The following is a 16,118-nucleotide window of genomic DNA, read 5'->3' on the forward strand; positions in this document are numbered from 1 at the left end:
CTGGATCTACATCACCCTGGACAGGACCAGAATGTCCCTGGATCTACGTCACCCCGGCTTTATGCAGCTGATGGACTCACTCCAGAACCCATAACCTCCTAACTTTTCTTTTTGGACCACTGAATCCCATCACAGAGCACAGAAAAAAAAAAGGGAAATATTAGTCAGCTTGAGAAGATTTTGACCCAAGCCCCTCCAAAAAAAAATTGTGAGTGAATATCTGATCTTGTTGGAGATTTTACAGTTCAAGATTAGAACATTAATTAAAGTAAAGTGGGATTTCAGTTCTCCCAGTTCCAGTCTTGGAGGTTGGTTCTGCTGCACTCTCAGCAGAATTTAATTTGGATCCCTCTCACCATCCACCTTCTCCAATAGCCTTTACCAAGAGTTAATAATACATTTTGCTTTGGAAAAAAAAAAAAAGCAATGAAATAGCCCATTTCCTTTAAAAAGCACCAAACTGAGCAAACCCAGCCCAGGGACCCCCTGTCACTCTGCTGGCACTGCCAGGCAGTGCTGGCTTTTGCTCAGCTGGTACAGAGGCCCAGATCCCATTTTAGTTGGGTTCTTTCCCAAATCCATGACATTTTAGTGCTCTGTGATCTTTCAAACCATTAAATCACGTGCCTGTGCCACAATAAGGGAGGAGACCCCGTATTCCCCAAGAAGGATAAAAGCAGGATAATTGTGGAGATTTCAATGATCTTTTGCAACATTCACAGTTCCACAATTAGTGTCAGCGAGGAGTATGGAGCACCACAGACCCCCTGGGCTCGTGCCCACCCCTGCAGGGTGTGACAGCACCCAGCATCCTGCAGGCCCCTGTCCTGCTCCAGCCCCTCTCAGCCCCAGCTCTGCGTGGGGAACCCGAGCACTGTTCTAACCCAGATTCTCCTGCACTTGGAGAGTGGTTGCCAGAGAAACCGAGCGGATCCATCGACACCCAGCCCGGCCTTCTCACGAGGGATCTCTTTCCCCTTGGTTATCTCTCTGCCCTCACAAAGCAGCACATCTCAAACATGCCCCAAAGATACCTTGAGGGAAGCCCTTGAGCTCTCTGGGACCCCGTTGCCGTATTTCCCTGAGATGATCCCACAGGCCAGCGGGGACCACGTCATTGCTCCCACCCCTGCAGGGAGAACAGAGGAGGGCGTTTCAGGGGAGTGGGAGAGATCAGAGCTGTGCCAAAAACAGGACTTTCAGTTAAAAAATGAAATAAAAGCAAAACAACTTCTGCCTGTTTCTATTGCCGCTGGCAGCGACGTTCAGTTGATGTCTTCCAGGGAGATGCTGCTGTTGCCCTTAAGTATTTATTTAGATGATTAATGTAATTAAAAAATAAAATAATTATTACTCTTTAATGCATCAGCAGCATCTCCCTGGAAGACACTTACTGCCTTAGTCATCCAAAAAGCCTCTTTCAGGAGCCTCCAGCCCCATCCTGGCTCCTGCAGCAGTGAAGCACCTGAACTCCTGACCAGGCATCTCCTCTGCCTTCCACCATCACATCCTTCCTGCTGGCAGGGGCCAGCTCCCAGTCCTGCTCCTCAGATGCCTGGGAGAGGCACGAGGAGGTATTGGTGGCTTTGGGTACAGGGGAGAGGTGGCACTTTCATGGGCCACACAAGTCTCAGAGAGTAAGAAGCAGTCAGAGCAATTAATAATTAACATATTTATTGATATACTGTATTAATATATAATATTGAATAATACTTCTCTACCAGAGCCACAGTGAACTGGTTTTTCTTTCAGGTCTGTAGGAAGACACCTGTCTGTGTGCTGTTCCCATCTGGAGCCCCAGGTCCCTGCTCTCTCTCTTTCTGGGGATGCACGAGCCAAAAAGGCACAAAAGCCTCAGACTCACCAATTTTGTGATATAGCTCTGGCAGCTGAACCTCCACTTTCTCTCTCTGGAACAGATGATATTCTGCTTGTTCACACACAGGTGGGATCATGTTGAACTGCCTGGCCACAGAGTAGGCTTCCTGGGGAGGAGAAAGCAGCAGGAAAGCACTTCATTACATGGAAATATCCTGCAGGACACACCAGCCAACACTCCTTGAGTGTACAGAGACAACCAGCTCAAGTCTTCCCTTTAGCAAGAGGAAGAGGGACCAGCAGGATGCTCCTGGAATCTCTTGGAATCCCAGACTGGTTTGGACTGGGAGGGACCTCAAAGCTCATATTGTTCCACCCCCTGGCATGGGCAGGGACACCTCCCACCAGACCAGGTTGGCCACGAGCACTGATATCAAACCTGAAGATACCTTGAATTCCCCTGGAATTCCATCAAACCAAAGTGACAAAAACCCCAGTTAAACCAGTCCAGACACCCCAATCCCCAGCTCAGCCCATCTTCTCCTGATCAACACCGGGCTCATTCTGGAACAGGTTCTTAAATTATTTGAGGTGGAAAGGTGCTGGATGGAGTGAAACTCCAGCAGCCCCAGAGCACTACCCAGTGCCAAGGCTTCCCCAGGAGGGGCCTTACCATGATCTCCATGGCGCTCCAGCGGGACGTGCCCCAGTACATGGCCATGCCCTGGTTGATCACGTGCGTCATCGCCCGCACAATTTCTGCAGGAGGGAAGAAAAGGAGTATGAGAAGTGTCCAGAGGCCACGTTTCCAGCACCAAATCCTCCCAAATCCACTCACAAATTCCAAGAACGCTGACAGCCCTGAGCAGTTTGCGTTGAACACCAATTCTGCTCTTTTCTTTTGCTCGAGCACAGATGAAAAAGCATTTTCAGTGCAAATATGAAGACATTGATCTCTTGCCTACCAGCACCTCATGAGAGTATTTCTTTTAAAATTTAGCACAAGGGGGCAGCACAGTGGAAAAATAAACTAGAGGATAAATTCAATTTGTTTTAACATTTGTTTACTAAAACCATATATCTGGGTCTGCTTGATTTTACCAAGAATACTGGGATAGTGGGGGTAAAGTTGCAAAACTGGGTGGTTGAACCCCACTTCACCAAGGGCCCTGTCAGCCTCATGTGTCAGCTCTGCAAAGCCCAGCACAGCTCCTCATGCAGCAGTGACATGGTTGTTCTTTGGGAAGTTGGAAGCTTGCAAGGCTGCACACCAGGACAGGAGCTTTGATTTCCTCCCTCCGACCTCTGCTGAGCAGCCCTGCCTTCTTGGGGTGGGGGAGGCCCACCATAAAGCTTAGTTTCATGGAATCACAGGATGGTTTGAGTTGGGTGGGACCTTAAAGCCCATCCAGTGCCACCCCTGCCATGGGCAGGGACACCTTCCACCAGCCCAGGTTGCTCCAAGCCCTGTCCAACCTGGCCTTGGACACTTCCAGGGCTGGGGCAGCCACAGCTTCTCTGGGCAACCTGTGCCAGGACCTTCCCACCCTCCCAGGGAGGAATTCCTTCCCAGTACCCCATCTAACCCTCTGGCACAGTCCACACGAGGAGCCCCAAGCCAGAATTGCCTGCTCTGGCCACAATAAAATCCCTGTTTCTGGCTGGGCTCTTCCACTGCCCTTTGGAGCCGAGCAGTGCTGTGGGCACAGGCACTGCCCTGACCACCAACCACAGCATCTGAACTGGCCAAACTGGGTTTAACTCACTCTGAGAAGCAAAAGAAAACAGTTCTTGGTCACTGCTGCCAGTGCCACACCAGGTACCTCCTTGTGCTCTTCCCACGGGAAAGTGGGAGGGAACTGGTGCTCTCCACCTCCACCATTACTCTGACCCATCACAAACCCTCTGGGGGGACGTGAGGCTGCCTGGAGGAGCCTGACATGCCTGTAAATCCCTGTGCCCTCCCTTGGATGAGGACTCCAGGCACCGCTGTCTCGAGATCAAGACGAGCTCCCTTTTGTACCGTCAGGATTCTCGTCCTACTTAGGGAAGAAAAGAGAAGGATCTTGGCAGCGAGGAGATTACACTGCCAGCCTGGGCCTTGTGTGAGATCCTGCTGCAGGCAGCCACGGGCAGCTCAGGGTGGGGAAATCTCCATTTAGAGCCTGGAGGGCTGGGCTTTGTCTGGCACAGAGACCTGCCTTAAACCCGAACACTAATCCACCGATCTGAAGGAATCAGGAAAAGGAAATAAATATCCCAAACAACGTTAAAGGCACCACTGAGACATAAAGGAAACTTCTATTTCCTTCCAGAACAAACTCATTTCACTGAAGTGTAAATATAGAATCGTAGACTGATTGGGGTTGGAAGGGACTTTAAAGACCATCTCATTCCAAGCCCCTGCCGTGGGCAGGGACACCTTCCGCCTGACCAGGTGTACAGGGCTCCAGGATACCCCAAATGAGCTATTTCCAGCTGCCTCGCCTGAATATTGAATTAAAAATTGTTTTTCATTTGCTACCCTCCTCAGTCTCAGTCTGTAAGTGATCCTCCCCTCCCTTGCTCCCTCCCTGTCAGCACCAGCTTCTCCCTGGGCTTAGTTTTCTATTTTTGCCCTGCCACCATTTGGGAGCCTTGACAAACATTTCGTCATACGCCTCTTACACATCTCAGCCCGTGGTTGTTTTCATTTCTCCCACCTCTACTCCTTTCAAGAAAAACCCAAGTCAACTCAGAAAATATATGTACCTTGTTTACAGAGCCTGCTCCCATGGGGATGGGATGTGGGAATAGCACATCCCTGGATCTCTTAGCCTGCCAGCTGGACACCCAAATGGCACCATTTAGGAACAGGAGATTTTTTTTTTTTTAAAATATAAATAAATGTTTCAAATCCCAGAAAACAGCCCCTGGCAGCATAATAATAACTTTGAAGTAGCTTGAAGTTCCCTGGTAGGAATGTTGTCACCTTCCCTCCCTGCATTCCAGGGCTGTGGGTGCTGGATGTGCTGTGGGCACCCAGCACCGTGACAATGGGATCCCAGGGACCCTCCTTCCCCCCAGCTGGAGCTGCACTGCTGGAAAAGCCACTTGGGATGAAGAAAAAGCATCTGCCTGGCCAGCTGGGGGATCAGATCTTCAGGTTGGACAGGACTTGGAGCAGCCTGGTCTGGTAGAAGGTGTCCCTGCCCATGGCAAAGAGGTTGGAATGAGATGAACTTAAAGGTCCTTTCCAACCCAAACCACTCCATGATTTCCTTGTGGGAAAAGCACAGGCATGTATGGTGCTGGAGCAGGGAAGGAAGCTGGGGAAGGAAGCACAGCTCTCCCTGCACGCGCCGGGGAGAGCAGCACCACCAGATGGTTCAGCAGATGCTCTGGGATAGAAGTGGCTTAGTAGGTGAACCACAAAAAAAGCAGGAAGAACATGGGAAGAGTCTCCACCGCGCCATTCATAATAAAAATGTCCCTTTTTTCACCCTGCCCTGGTCTCACCAGGCTCCCCAGCCCGTGCCCGGCTGCCAAGGCCGCGCTGCCGGCGGGATCCACAGCATCCCCAGCGCTGCCAACCCCGGGATCAGCTGGGAACACATCCCACTGCCTGTGACACTGACTGAGCACAGAGGTCACTCCTCCCTCCCGGACACAACTGACATGTCCTTGGCCTCAGCAGTGGCTGAGGAATCCACACTGCTCCTCAGCTCCCAGGCCTGAGGAATCCACACTGTTCCTCAGCTCCCAGGCCTGAGGAATCCACACTGCTCCTCAGCTCCCAGGCCTGAGGAATCCACACTGCTCCTCAGCTCCCAGGCCTGAGGAATCCACACTGCTCCTCAGCTCCCAGGCCGGTCCCTGAGCCTCAGCTGCTGGCACTGAGTGGCACCCACGGGCTGTGCCAGGGCCCACAGCCCCACCTTCCCTAGGAAATGGGTGTCACAACTCCTACATCGAGCCAGGAGCTTGCAGGGGGCCTGTCAAGCTCCAGGTTTGTTTGATTTCCAAGCGCCCTCCACGACAGCTCCTGCAGCCTGCAAGTCGTTCCTCCTGCTCTGTGTGTTTAGCTGGAGGCTGCTCTGCCACAGGGAGTGGCTGTGTTCAATCCAGAGGGAGGAGAGGAGGAATGGGAATTGTGCCCATTGAATAGGGCACTGACCCCAAAACACACTGCTGGGGCTCCTGGCTAGCTGGGCTATGCTCACATGCCAGACACACAGATTTGGTTATCAGTGACTCTGAGATGTAACTGAAGCACAAAGTCACAGATCCTGCAAGTCCCTCAGTTCATCCCCTGATTTACCAGTCTGGATTTAACAAAGGAACATTCCCCACCAGCCCAGCCCTGGGCACAGCATCACTGCTGGCTGTGCTGGGAGACCCTGCTCTGTCCTGCCTTAAATCCAAACACAAACCCACTTCATCTGAAGGATTCAGGAAAAGGAAATTAAAACCCCAAACAACGTTAAAGCCACTACTGGGACATAAAGAAAACTTCTGTTTCCTTCCAAAACATATAAATACACTTCAATAAATATGGAATCATGGAATGGTTTGGGAAGGGACCTTAAAGACCATTTAGTTCCAAGCCCCTGCCATAGGCAGGGACACCTTGCATGGCCAGGTACACATGGCTCCAGGACACCACAAACGAGATATTTCATATTTAAACTACCCCAACTGAATATTTAATTAAAAATTGGTTTTCATTTCCTACCCTCCTCAGTCTCAGCCCCTAAGCCAGGATCAGGGGAAACCTTTAAGCCAAGCCTGCACCAACCTTCCATGGGGGTGTTGTTGTCCGGTCGGTTGGCAAAGACCACGTCCACATACTCCAGCTGCAGCCTCTGGAGAGAAGCCTTCAGCCCTGGGAATGGGAGAGCAGAGACAAGACAGGCATGGTCAGAGGGAGGCAGAGCTGGCAGCACAGAACAGAGCCAAAATGGGGCGAAAATAAGCTTAGTGTATTTAAATATACCTATTTTATATATAAATATACACACACACACAACCAACCATCCAGGGTATGAGAGGGATGCTGAATATCACTGTCCCATGTCACTGCAGCCATATGAAGAAGGAAACACCAGTTTGGCCACATGCAGGGCCCCCTCCTTCCACGAGAATTTGCTTTATTTTTGAATTCCCCTGAGATCTGGGTTGAACAGCCCCTGGGTACAGAGCGTGTCCGTGTCAGCTGCCAGGGACTGGGTTCTGTGTCCTGCTCCTGTCCTGGGCTAATTTCATCTAAATTTTGCCTCAGAGCCTTTCTGGGAAGGTTGATGCCTCTTGATGAGCAGGTGAGGCACCAGGGAGGGTTTGACCTCTTATCAGGGTGGGCTGTGCCCAGCAACACTGAGCAAAGGGCAGAGGGAGTTTGGCAGAGCAAGTCAAGGCACTTTGCAGCTCAGTCCATAACTGTCCAGGCTTTGACAGCCTCTCTGGGAGGATCTGATGGGAGATGGCATTGAAACCCTACAGATACATACATATATAGATATATACACACGTGTGTGTGTGAGAGAGGGAGAGAGGGAAGAAGACGGGCATTTTATCCATCTCAGAATTCAGCAAACATTTTCAGCCTCCTCTATTTTGGCTCATTCTTCATGAACATTCATAAAAACATTTTGTTCTTGGGAAGATTTATAGAAAATAAGTGTCAGAAATCCTCCTCTCTCTCATGCACACAGACATATATATATATACAGACATTTATGTGTATAAAATAGCTAACATTGACCTTAACATCGTTTGCTCTGTGTTCTGTGAAGTTTTTCCAACTGCTGCCAGGGTTTTTCCATCATTTCATGAAGCAGCTCCACAAGAAATGAAAGTAGATGGGTTTGGAGCACCTGTGACACAGCTGCCCCTTCCCTGAGCACCTCTGGGTCCGGTGCCACCACCTCACAGAGGGTTATTCAAACAAAAACTCAACAAAATGCTGCCAAAAAGCTTTCTCCAGCATTACCTTAGGCTGAAAGTCACATCCTAATGTAGCTGAATCCTGCAAACACTCCATGGTGAAAACTTTCCAGGGCAATCCCAGGTGTATGGAAAACTGACCATGCTCCAGGGATGCTCCTGATCAGGATCAGAAAGGAGGAGGATGGAAGGAGCCAAACCTGTGCCCCAGGAAGGGGCTGCTCTGCTTTTGGCCACGTTCATCCCACGTGAACTGCTTGGGACAGCACCGGCCAGGGCGGGATGAGGGGGCAGTGACATCCTGGGTGAGGGTGGGTGATGTAAATACAGGTATAATATTTGTCATATAACCCATGTTTTCCACATAATCTGTATCCAGTAAGGCAGGGTAAGGCAGCACATGGCATATCTCAGCGGGATGGGGCACCAGATGAAGGGAGCCAGGTGAGGGAATATAAAACAAAACTGGGCACCTGAGGAGAAACAGCACTGAGAGCAAACCTCAGCTGTGCCAGCCAGGGCCTGGCACCCCTCCAGAGGCTATTTCTGCAGGCTGACATCACGCCCACATCCTCACCCTCATCCCTCCCTGCTTGTGCCACCACGAGGTGCTGCTGGGAAGAGCTGGGGGTGCCCAGGGAGCAGCTTCCTGCAGCAAACCCCAAAGGTCACTGAGCAGGGGGGCTGGGAGTGCAACTCATTTGCTCACACTTCTTGAAAAAGGCCAAAATAATCCTTTGGCGCGTTTTGGGCACTTCACAGCCAAGTCTGGGAACTGCCCACGTGGGGTTGGCACAGGGAGCACCGGGGTCAGACAGACCTGGCTCATGGCAGAGCTGCTGTCCCGGCTCCAGCTGGTGCATCCCACCCTGCACCCACCCAACCAGGGCACCCAGGCACGGCCAGACCCCACCCTGGGCCACAGGTACCTTCAATGATGTGCTTCCTTGAAAGGCCTCTCTCTGTTTCAGCTCTGCAAGGGAAAAACGGGAACAGGGCTGTGAGAGACCGGAGGTGCCAACAACTGGGGAGCACTGACTGGTATTCTGATTTAAACAGCCCCAAAGTCAGTCGCAGACTGGTCTGGGCTGGAAGGGACCTTAAAGACACTTACTTTCCACCCCAGTACAGCTTTGTTGTTATGACCAGACTGGATCTCCTGCAAAAAAGCAAAAAAAAATATTATTATTAAATAAAAATAATATAAATAAGCAAGCAGGATGCTGCCCATCAACAACTTCTGAAATCTAGGAACAGGATTTCTGCTGGCAGCACTCAAACAGGAAAGAGCAGGAGTGAACCACTGAGGAGACACCGACTCCAGTGCTGATTTGGGGGGAATTACCTCTGAACTGAGACTACTTTGGCAGTCCCTGAACAAACAGGAGCTTCCATTTGTATCAGGGAATGGCACCACTGCATAGGGAGCTATTCCTCAGACATGTGCTTTAAGCAGCAGAGGGGATCCAAGCTTTAATTTTTTTAGAAGATGGAAAGTGAAGCATCCTGGAGGCATTTTGGCAAAATATATATTCATAAATATTTAGGGCATGAAGAAATGGAATGAAGCTGCATGAGGGGAAGCTGGGATTGGACATTAAGACAGAGGTCCAGAAATCAAAGCTGATTCAAGTGAAGAAACCAAAAAATACTCCAAACATTTTGAATTACAGCACGAGCAATCTCCAGACCTTTAACCAAGGGCTACAGCACTATTCCCTCCTGCCAACCATGCCCAGTGCTTCTCATTATCATGCAGTATTCCCAGTTATTAAAACTCAAGAGTGATCCATCTGAATAAATCTATAAACTCCTACATGATGTTAAATCAAGGATTTATCATTCTCCAACCACCTTGCTGCATAACCAGACACGTACAAAACCATTTCTCCACCCTTAATTGGACTTTTTTACTTCCACAGCATGCAGAATATTTCTTACTGAACAATCACTCACCCCCCTAACACAGGGATGCTGATTTTGGAAGCAGCGCCGCTAGAACCATCCTTCAGTCAGTCTGGCTATGACACATGGGAGGTCTTAAAAGATTATGTAAATGCTCTTTAAACTGCACAACATATGCTAATGTGCATCATTTGAATTAGGTATCACCTCTTGCCAGGCTCCCTGAGATGAAGGCCCGTCACAGCTTTGCATCCTTAATCCACACCTTACGGGCACATCATCCACCCCACGGGTGCTGGACACGCTCCCAGCCTGTGCTGGCTGACATGACGGTCCCACAGGGGGGTCACAGACTCCTGTAGCCACTGTGCACTCCCAAAACACCCAGGGCAGTGCTTTTATTTGGCACTGGAGAGCTCTGGCTGCTCCCTGTGTGACTGTCACACAGCAGCACCCGCTCCTGGGATGGCACCACCCAACAGCCCAGAAGGATTGTCTTATGCCAAAGGGTTCTACTTGTTTGTGGGGAACAGGGAATGCCATACAGTACCTCCAGCCCTTCTTCTTCAGGATGTTGCCCAGGATGACCTCAGCCCTGTGCAGGAGAGAGCCCAGCGTGAGGGAGGCAGGAGGATGCTCAGCACCACGGACACCATCGCCCCCATCACCTGACCTGTGCCCCCCACACCAGCCTGCAGCTCTTCCCCTCCCCTCCTGACATGACCTCCACCAGGGACAGATCCTCTCTGTCAACCCAAAGCATCTCGTCCACCCATTCCTGCAGGGACAGACCCACATCCCTGATCCCCACATCTGCTGGACCCCAGTCTGGGAAGCAGAGCCGTTCTGGCCCCACAGCAGGGACACGATGTCCCAGCCCACCTTCCACACTGAACACGAGCCATATAAATCATCCCCAGGCAGATTTATTAGGGATGGATGTTTCCCCCACTCCACAGTGACACTAAGAGCATTAGCTCTGCTGCAGCCAGAGTTGTTCCCGCCGGGATCCGTGCCGGGAGCTGTCACGGGCCCCGGCCATTCATCACCATTAAGATCCACTCTGACTTTTCATTTATTCAGGATATTTTTCTCCCTGTGCCAACAGCAAGGGGCACGAGAGATACAATCCAATCTGTGCAGAGCGCAAGAGGATTTGGGAAATTTATCTGATTTTCTTTCTGAGTGCTCCAAATACAAAGGTTTCCCCTGGGAGAGAGGGGCTCTCCAAGCACCGCCAGAGCCCAAACCAGCACCAGGGGCTGTGCCACAGGGAGGAGCAGAGTCAGTGTCCTGCCCACGGAACCAGAAGGTCCCTCAGGTCCCTCCCAGGCCACCCCCAGGAGCAGGACCCCGACACTCACTTGCCAGCTGCGTACACCTCAGCCGTGTCGAACAGGTTGACGCCGCTCTCGTAGGCGATGGTCATCAGCTGCTCGGCCACCTGGGGCAGGGAGGGAGGAGAGGGGGGACAGGGGTCACATCCCGAGCCAACAGTCCCCTCCCACACCAGGAAAGGCCCCTGAGGGCAGCAAAGGGGCTCCAGCAGGGCTGGGAGGGGTGTGAACATCCCCTGCCCAGGGGAGACCCTTGGACAGGGCACCCAGGGGGTCCTGCACTGGCCAGAGAGGCACCAAAACATGGATTGGCACCAATTTACATTTGACTCACCCTGGCAGGAATTAGTCTCTTCCCATAGGAGCTTTCTAACAGGAAAGCAGCCAAGAACTTAATAGGTTTACAGAAGATACTCTGAGAATCTACAGAGTTTAACACAGAATGGTGAGAGTTTAATATTTTCTTGGCTGCCTGACAGGCTGTCCTGCAGCTCCCCAGAGGTACCATGGGGCATGGAAACACCTGCAAGTCATTTTGTGGGGTCCCCATGGGGGTCTCGCTGCTCCCTGGGGGATATTGCACTCCAAGGGGCTGGAAGTTCTGAGCCAGTATCCCAAGGGTGGGCATCCCTCAAGGATGGGGCTGTGTTGCTGCCCTATTTTTCCATGCATGACCCCTTTGCATGGACTTATTCAAGGTAAGGAGGGCAGGAGTACAGGGAGCAAAGTGATCATGGAAACAAATCATCTCACAGTGCCAAGAGATAAACCTGGTGATCCACCAGGAGAAGCAGCAATACCAGGAAAAGATCAAGTGAATTAAAAGGCAAAACCCTTTGAGTTCAGGCTCCTGGGCTCTTTTCCTCATTGCAGAGCTATTTTGGTGGTTCTCCCATGCCCTGGGGGAAGGCAGCTGGGTGGCTGCTCTCCCGTGGGCACTCACATCTGGAGTGTACCTGGGCTGGAGGGAAGCCCACGTGCTGCCCAGCGCTCCCGGATCAACAGAGACCAGGAGCCATCTGCTCCAGGGAGGAGTACGGAGGAAACCTGAGCTCACTTCCATTTGTTTCAGCTCATTATGTAAAAATAAACCATCCTAGTGAGCCCAGCCCCTGCCTGTGTTTACAACTGGTGCCCATTTCATCCACAACAAAAGTAGTGCCCAATTTCCACTCAGAAGTGCTGCCACTGCCCGTGGGGACAGCGTGGAAAAGGAGATGGCTCTAAGGGATACGTGGATAGATGAGGTGTGTTAGAGCTGGTCCCTGGAAATGTCACAATCATCAGGAGTTTGCAGCAGCAGTTTTGTGCAGCTCCTCTGGCTCTGGTAGCTGTGGTTTCACCAAAAACACCTCACCCTGCTCTGTACCTCCTGCTCTGCACTGACACCGAGCAGCACTCACCTCGTCTGAGATCTGACCCCCAAAAGTGACCCATGTCCCTGGAAAAAAACAAAAGAATCTGTTATTACAAGAGGCTTTTAACACCCAAAATTTCACTTGACCAAAATTCAGGCTCCTTGGGGTTAAATGGGTTTAAAATGGCTGGTTCAGAGGGTGTTGTGTGCCCAGGAGAGCTCCTGCAGGGCTGGCACAGAGCCCCCTCTCCCAGGGTGGGAAAGCACATGGAGGTGCTCAGGGCAGTGCTAGGGGATGTTATTCTGCCAAAATACAGTTTGATTCAAATCATAGAATCACCACAGAATGGTTTGAGTGGGAAGGGACCTTAAAGCTCATCCAGTCCCACCCCCTGCCATGGGCAGGGACACCTTCCACTGTCCCAGGTTGCTCCAACCTGCCCTTTGACACTTCCAGGCCTTGAAATCTGAAGTTCTTTGCAAAACAGAGTTTGTTTTCCAAAGCTTCAATTTGATAAACTGGAAAAAAACTTTAATGATGCTACCTCAACACATCATTTGGGGAAGGAAAAGCTTCTTAAATACGTGCTTCATTCCACATTGTACAGGCCAAAATAAGGAAAAATGATTAAGAAAGAAATATTTCTTTTGACATGAAGTATTTAAAACCTAAAGTGACTTTTCCCTGTGAACTTTTCCATAAAGCCAATGTCCAAAGCCAAGGCAAAGCCAGTGGGCAGAGCTTTCCTTAGGCTGGCTCCAAAAGGAGCTGCAGTTTAGACTCAGCTGCAGACTCTGGTCTATTATTAGGAAAACCTGGGGCGTTATTTCTTCAGGATCATTGCCTAAAAATTAATTAAAAATAATCTATGGTGGAAACAACATGTGGATTTAACCAGATCATGGAATAGTTTGCGTTGGAAAGGACCTTTAAAGGTCACCCAGTCCAACCCCTCAAGGAATTCCTATATACATTATCTCCTGTATATATTTTATATGTATATATTTAAGGAATACATATTTCCTAAGGAACTGGTAGAAAAAGGGGAGCTGAGGAAGCCCCAGGTCACACCCAGGACACTGCTCAGCCCTCCCTCCATCCCTGCCTGTGTGACCTCACCCAGGCCCCCGGGCTGCTGAGGCAGCAGCAGTGGCTGTGCCATGGCCTGTGCCAGCTCCTCACAACACCCTGTGACCTGCAGCACAGCTTCCCCTCACGCTGCTCCACTGCAGCTGGGCACAAAAATCAGATGTCACTCACTGAAGGGACAGGGCAGAGCCCACGTGGCTCACTCAAAACACTTCAGAATTTAAAATTCTGACTTAAAACATCCCTCCATAAGGAAGGCAGAGGGGTTCAGGCTCCAAGCTGGAAAAGTCAGTGAGATTTTTCCCCATCTCTAGATATGTTCCAGGCCAGATTGGACTTCAGTGATCCCTGTGGGTCCCTTCCTACTGAGAATATTCTGCAATTCTAAGTTGGACAGGGCTTGGAGCAGCCAGGTCTAGTAGAAAGTGTCCCTGCCCTTGGCAGGGGGTTGGAACTGGATGGGCTTTAATGTCCCTCCAACCCAAACCCGTGTGTGAATCATGATCTGAGCAAGGCAGGGACTGCAGTGGCAGTGAGGGATTGAGCCCTGACCCTGCCAAGGGGCAAGACTTCAGTTCTCCCTGCCTGGTGGCACTCACAGAGATGCAGCAGATCCATGAGAGCTCCCACACCCTCGTGGGGAGGGTGAACCCTGAGCAGAGGCAGAAGCGGGGCAGGTCCCTGCTGCTCCCGCCGGAGCTCTTTGATCAGCCCTGCCTGGAACAGAACAGGAGTCGTCGTCTCTGTCAGGAGAATCTTGCTCTCTTTCCCTCAAAAAAAGGTCAATCTGAATTTTTTAATACATCAGGTTTCTTTGAGTGCAAACAAAGTTATTTAAAGACACACAAAGTGTGAGTTCAAACCGAAACTCCCAATTTTCCCGCAGAAAAACCCGAGCCAAGTTTTCACAGATCAGAAATATGGAAATAAAAGAAATGAGCAAAGAGCACACATATTTCCAGCTAATTTTACACTTACTGCTGCTCTCTATAAGGGCAATAAAGGGGCAGGAGCCACCCCTGCAACACCTTACTGGTTATAGACCTCAGGAGAGGTATTTTCTCTTACTATGGGAGTAAAATGCTCTGGTCCTGTACAAAGATAAAAACGAAAGCAGGTTTCAATTTATCATTAAGCTTCTTCATGTAGATAAAAAACCCCACCCAAATGAAGCCTGATTTCCATGTTAAAGCTTTGGAGGTGTTATTTTTATAGGAATACATTAAAACACGTTTCTATCAAAAAATGGGTTGAGATTGTTTATCCCAAAGTGATAATTTTTTTTTTTTTGCATAAGCACAACACAGATCCCTAGCACAGGTGAGAAAGAGAAATATTTATACCTCTGTGGACTGCACATCCTGCCTGGAATTTCCCTGGCTGTGGCCTTATGACACAAACCACACCCCACCAAGGGACACGAGGGTTTGGGCACACAGGGCTGGCAATGGCTCAGGTAAGAATAACAAGCACCTTAAATCTCTTTAAATGCAAGTAAAAAATATATGATACAGGATCTACCTGCCCAAGATCCACCTGTGCCCCCCTGTGCTCCCAGACCCAGCTGGGGGGACAGGAGGGGCTGGGGACACTGAGCACCATCAGGAGCACGTGAGTGGGGAATCCTTGGGGTCTCTTTTTGCCACAATCATCACAAAAACCAGCAGGGAGGGGAGTTTGGGCTCAGCAAGGTGATCTCTAAACCACCAGATGTGCTTGGGAAAGGGAGAAGCTCTGGTAGAGAGTCAGGAGCAGGGAAGGCAGCACAGGAATCTCCCTCCACGACCACCCTTGGGCAGTTGGGGTGGGGGGCACCCACTCCCTGAGCAGCTGGGGCAGAGGCACAGCATGGCACAGGCACAGCCTGGCACAGGCACGGCATGGCAGAGGCTGCTCAACTCCCTTTTAAAATGAAATTTTTTAAAAAGGCAAAAACAAGCACAAGGCACATTTGGCATTTCAAACAACAGCCAAGGATGATTCACAGCCTCAGCCAATACACTCATTTTGGAAGAAAAATATACTAGAGAACGACATGCCTTGTTTAATTGCTACTTTCCCCCTTTCCAGTCACTGTCTCTCCAGCTTATCCCAATTCTTGGTTTATAAAGACATCCCCTGCCCCAAGGCTTGGCATGGCAGACAGACCCCTCTCTCCTGCCCTTTGCCATCACCTTGCTCCCTTGCCTTGGAAAACAGCTTCCCAACTGGATATCCTCCCCTTCAACAGGAACTTCTGCATTAAATCCAGATTTGGCTCCATTTCCATCACACCCCCGAGCCCAGCAAGGTGTGATTCTTTGTGGGATTTGTGCCAATGCAAAATCCACCCCTCGCTAATGTCACTGCCAGCAGATGTGTCACCTCTGCAGGAATTCCTGGCTGAACTCCACACTTCTCCCGCTGCCAGCACAGTGTTATCCCTGCCCTGCTCCTGGCGAGGACAGTGCCACATGGAGCTCTGGCACGTGGGGCTGGTCTGGAGCCCAGCCCTGAGCACAGCAGGAGCCTGGGCTGGGAGCGCAAAATCTCTTTCCCAGAGCAAAGCCCAAGGTGGAAACAGCAACATCTGACCACTTTGGGCTGAAAAACATCTATTTTCATAGCCAATTTCGAGCACAGGGTATCCCAACAGTGGTTGCAGGAATTGCTTGCTTGGGGAGGGTTTTTTCTGTGCTTTTGTAGATGC

General features: G+C 50.5%; 1 protein-coding gene across 2 annotated transcripts in view; it reads right to left on the reverse strand.

Moving 5' to 3' along the window:
- The window catches only part of KCNAB1 (potassium voltage-gated channel subfamily A member regulatory beta subunit 1), a 58,679-nt gene that overhangs the window by 3,052 nt on the left and 39,509 nt on the right, over window positions 1-16,118 (reverse strand). For both annotated transcript variants that reach the window (XM_027647319.1, XM_027647320.1), the window contains exons 3-11: window positions 12,386-12,423; window positions 11,010-11,089; window positions 10,196-10,240; window positions 8,855-8,899; window positions 8,670-8,713; window positions 6,596-6,682; window positions 2,492-2,577; window positions 1,865-1,985; window positions 1,035-1,129 (exon numbers count right to left, since the gene is read on the reverse strand). In XM_027647319.1, coding sequence (XP_027503120.1) covers window positions 1,035-1,129; window positions 1,865-1,985; window positions 2,492-2,577; window positions 6,596-6,682; window positions 8,670-8,713; window positions 8,855-8,899; window positions 10,196-10,240; window positions 11,010-11,089; window positions 12,386-12,423 — 641 coding nt within the window. The remainder of the gene's footprint in view (window positions 1-1,034; window positions 1,130-1,864; window positions 1,986-2,491; window positions 2,578-6,595; window positions 6,683-8,669; window positions 8,714-8,854; window positions 8,900-10,195; window positions 10,241-11,009; window positions 11,090-12,385; window positions 12,424-16,118) is intronic.

The sequence above is a fragment of the Corapipo altera genome, unplaced genomic scaffold, assembly GCF_003945725.1.
Source record: "Corapipo altera isolate COAL_440 unplaced genomic scaffold, ASM394572v1 113, whole genome shotgun sequence".
Classification (NCBI taxonomy): Eukaryota; Metazoa; Chordata; class Aves; order Passeriformes; family Pipridae; genus Corapipo; species Corapipo altera.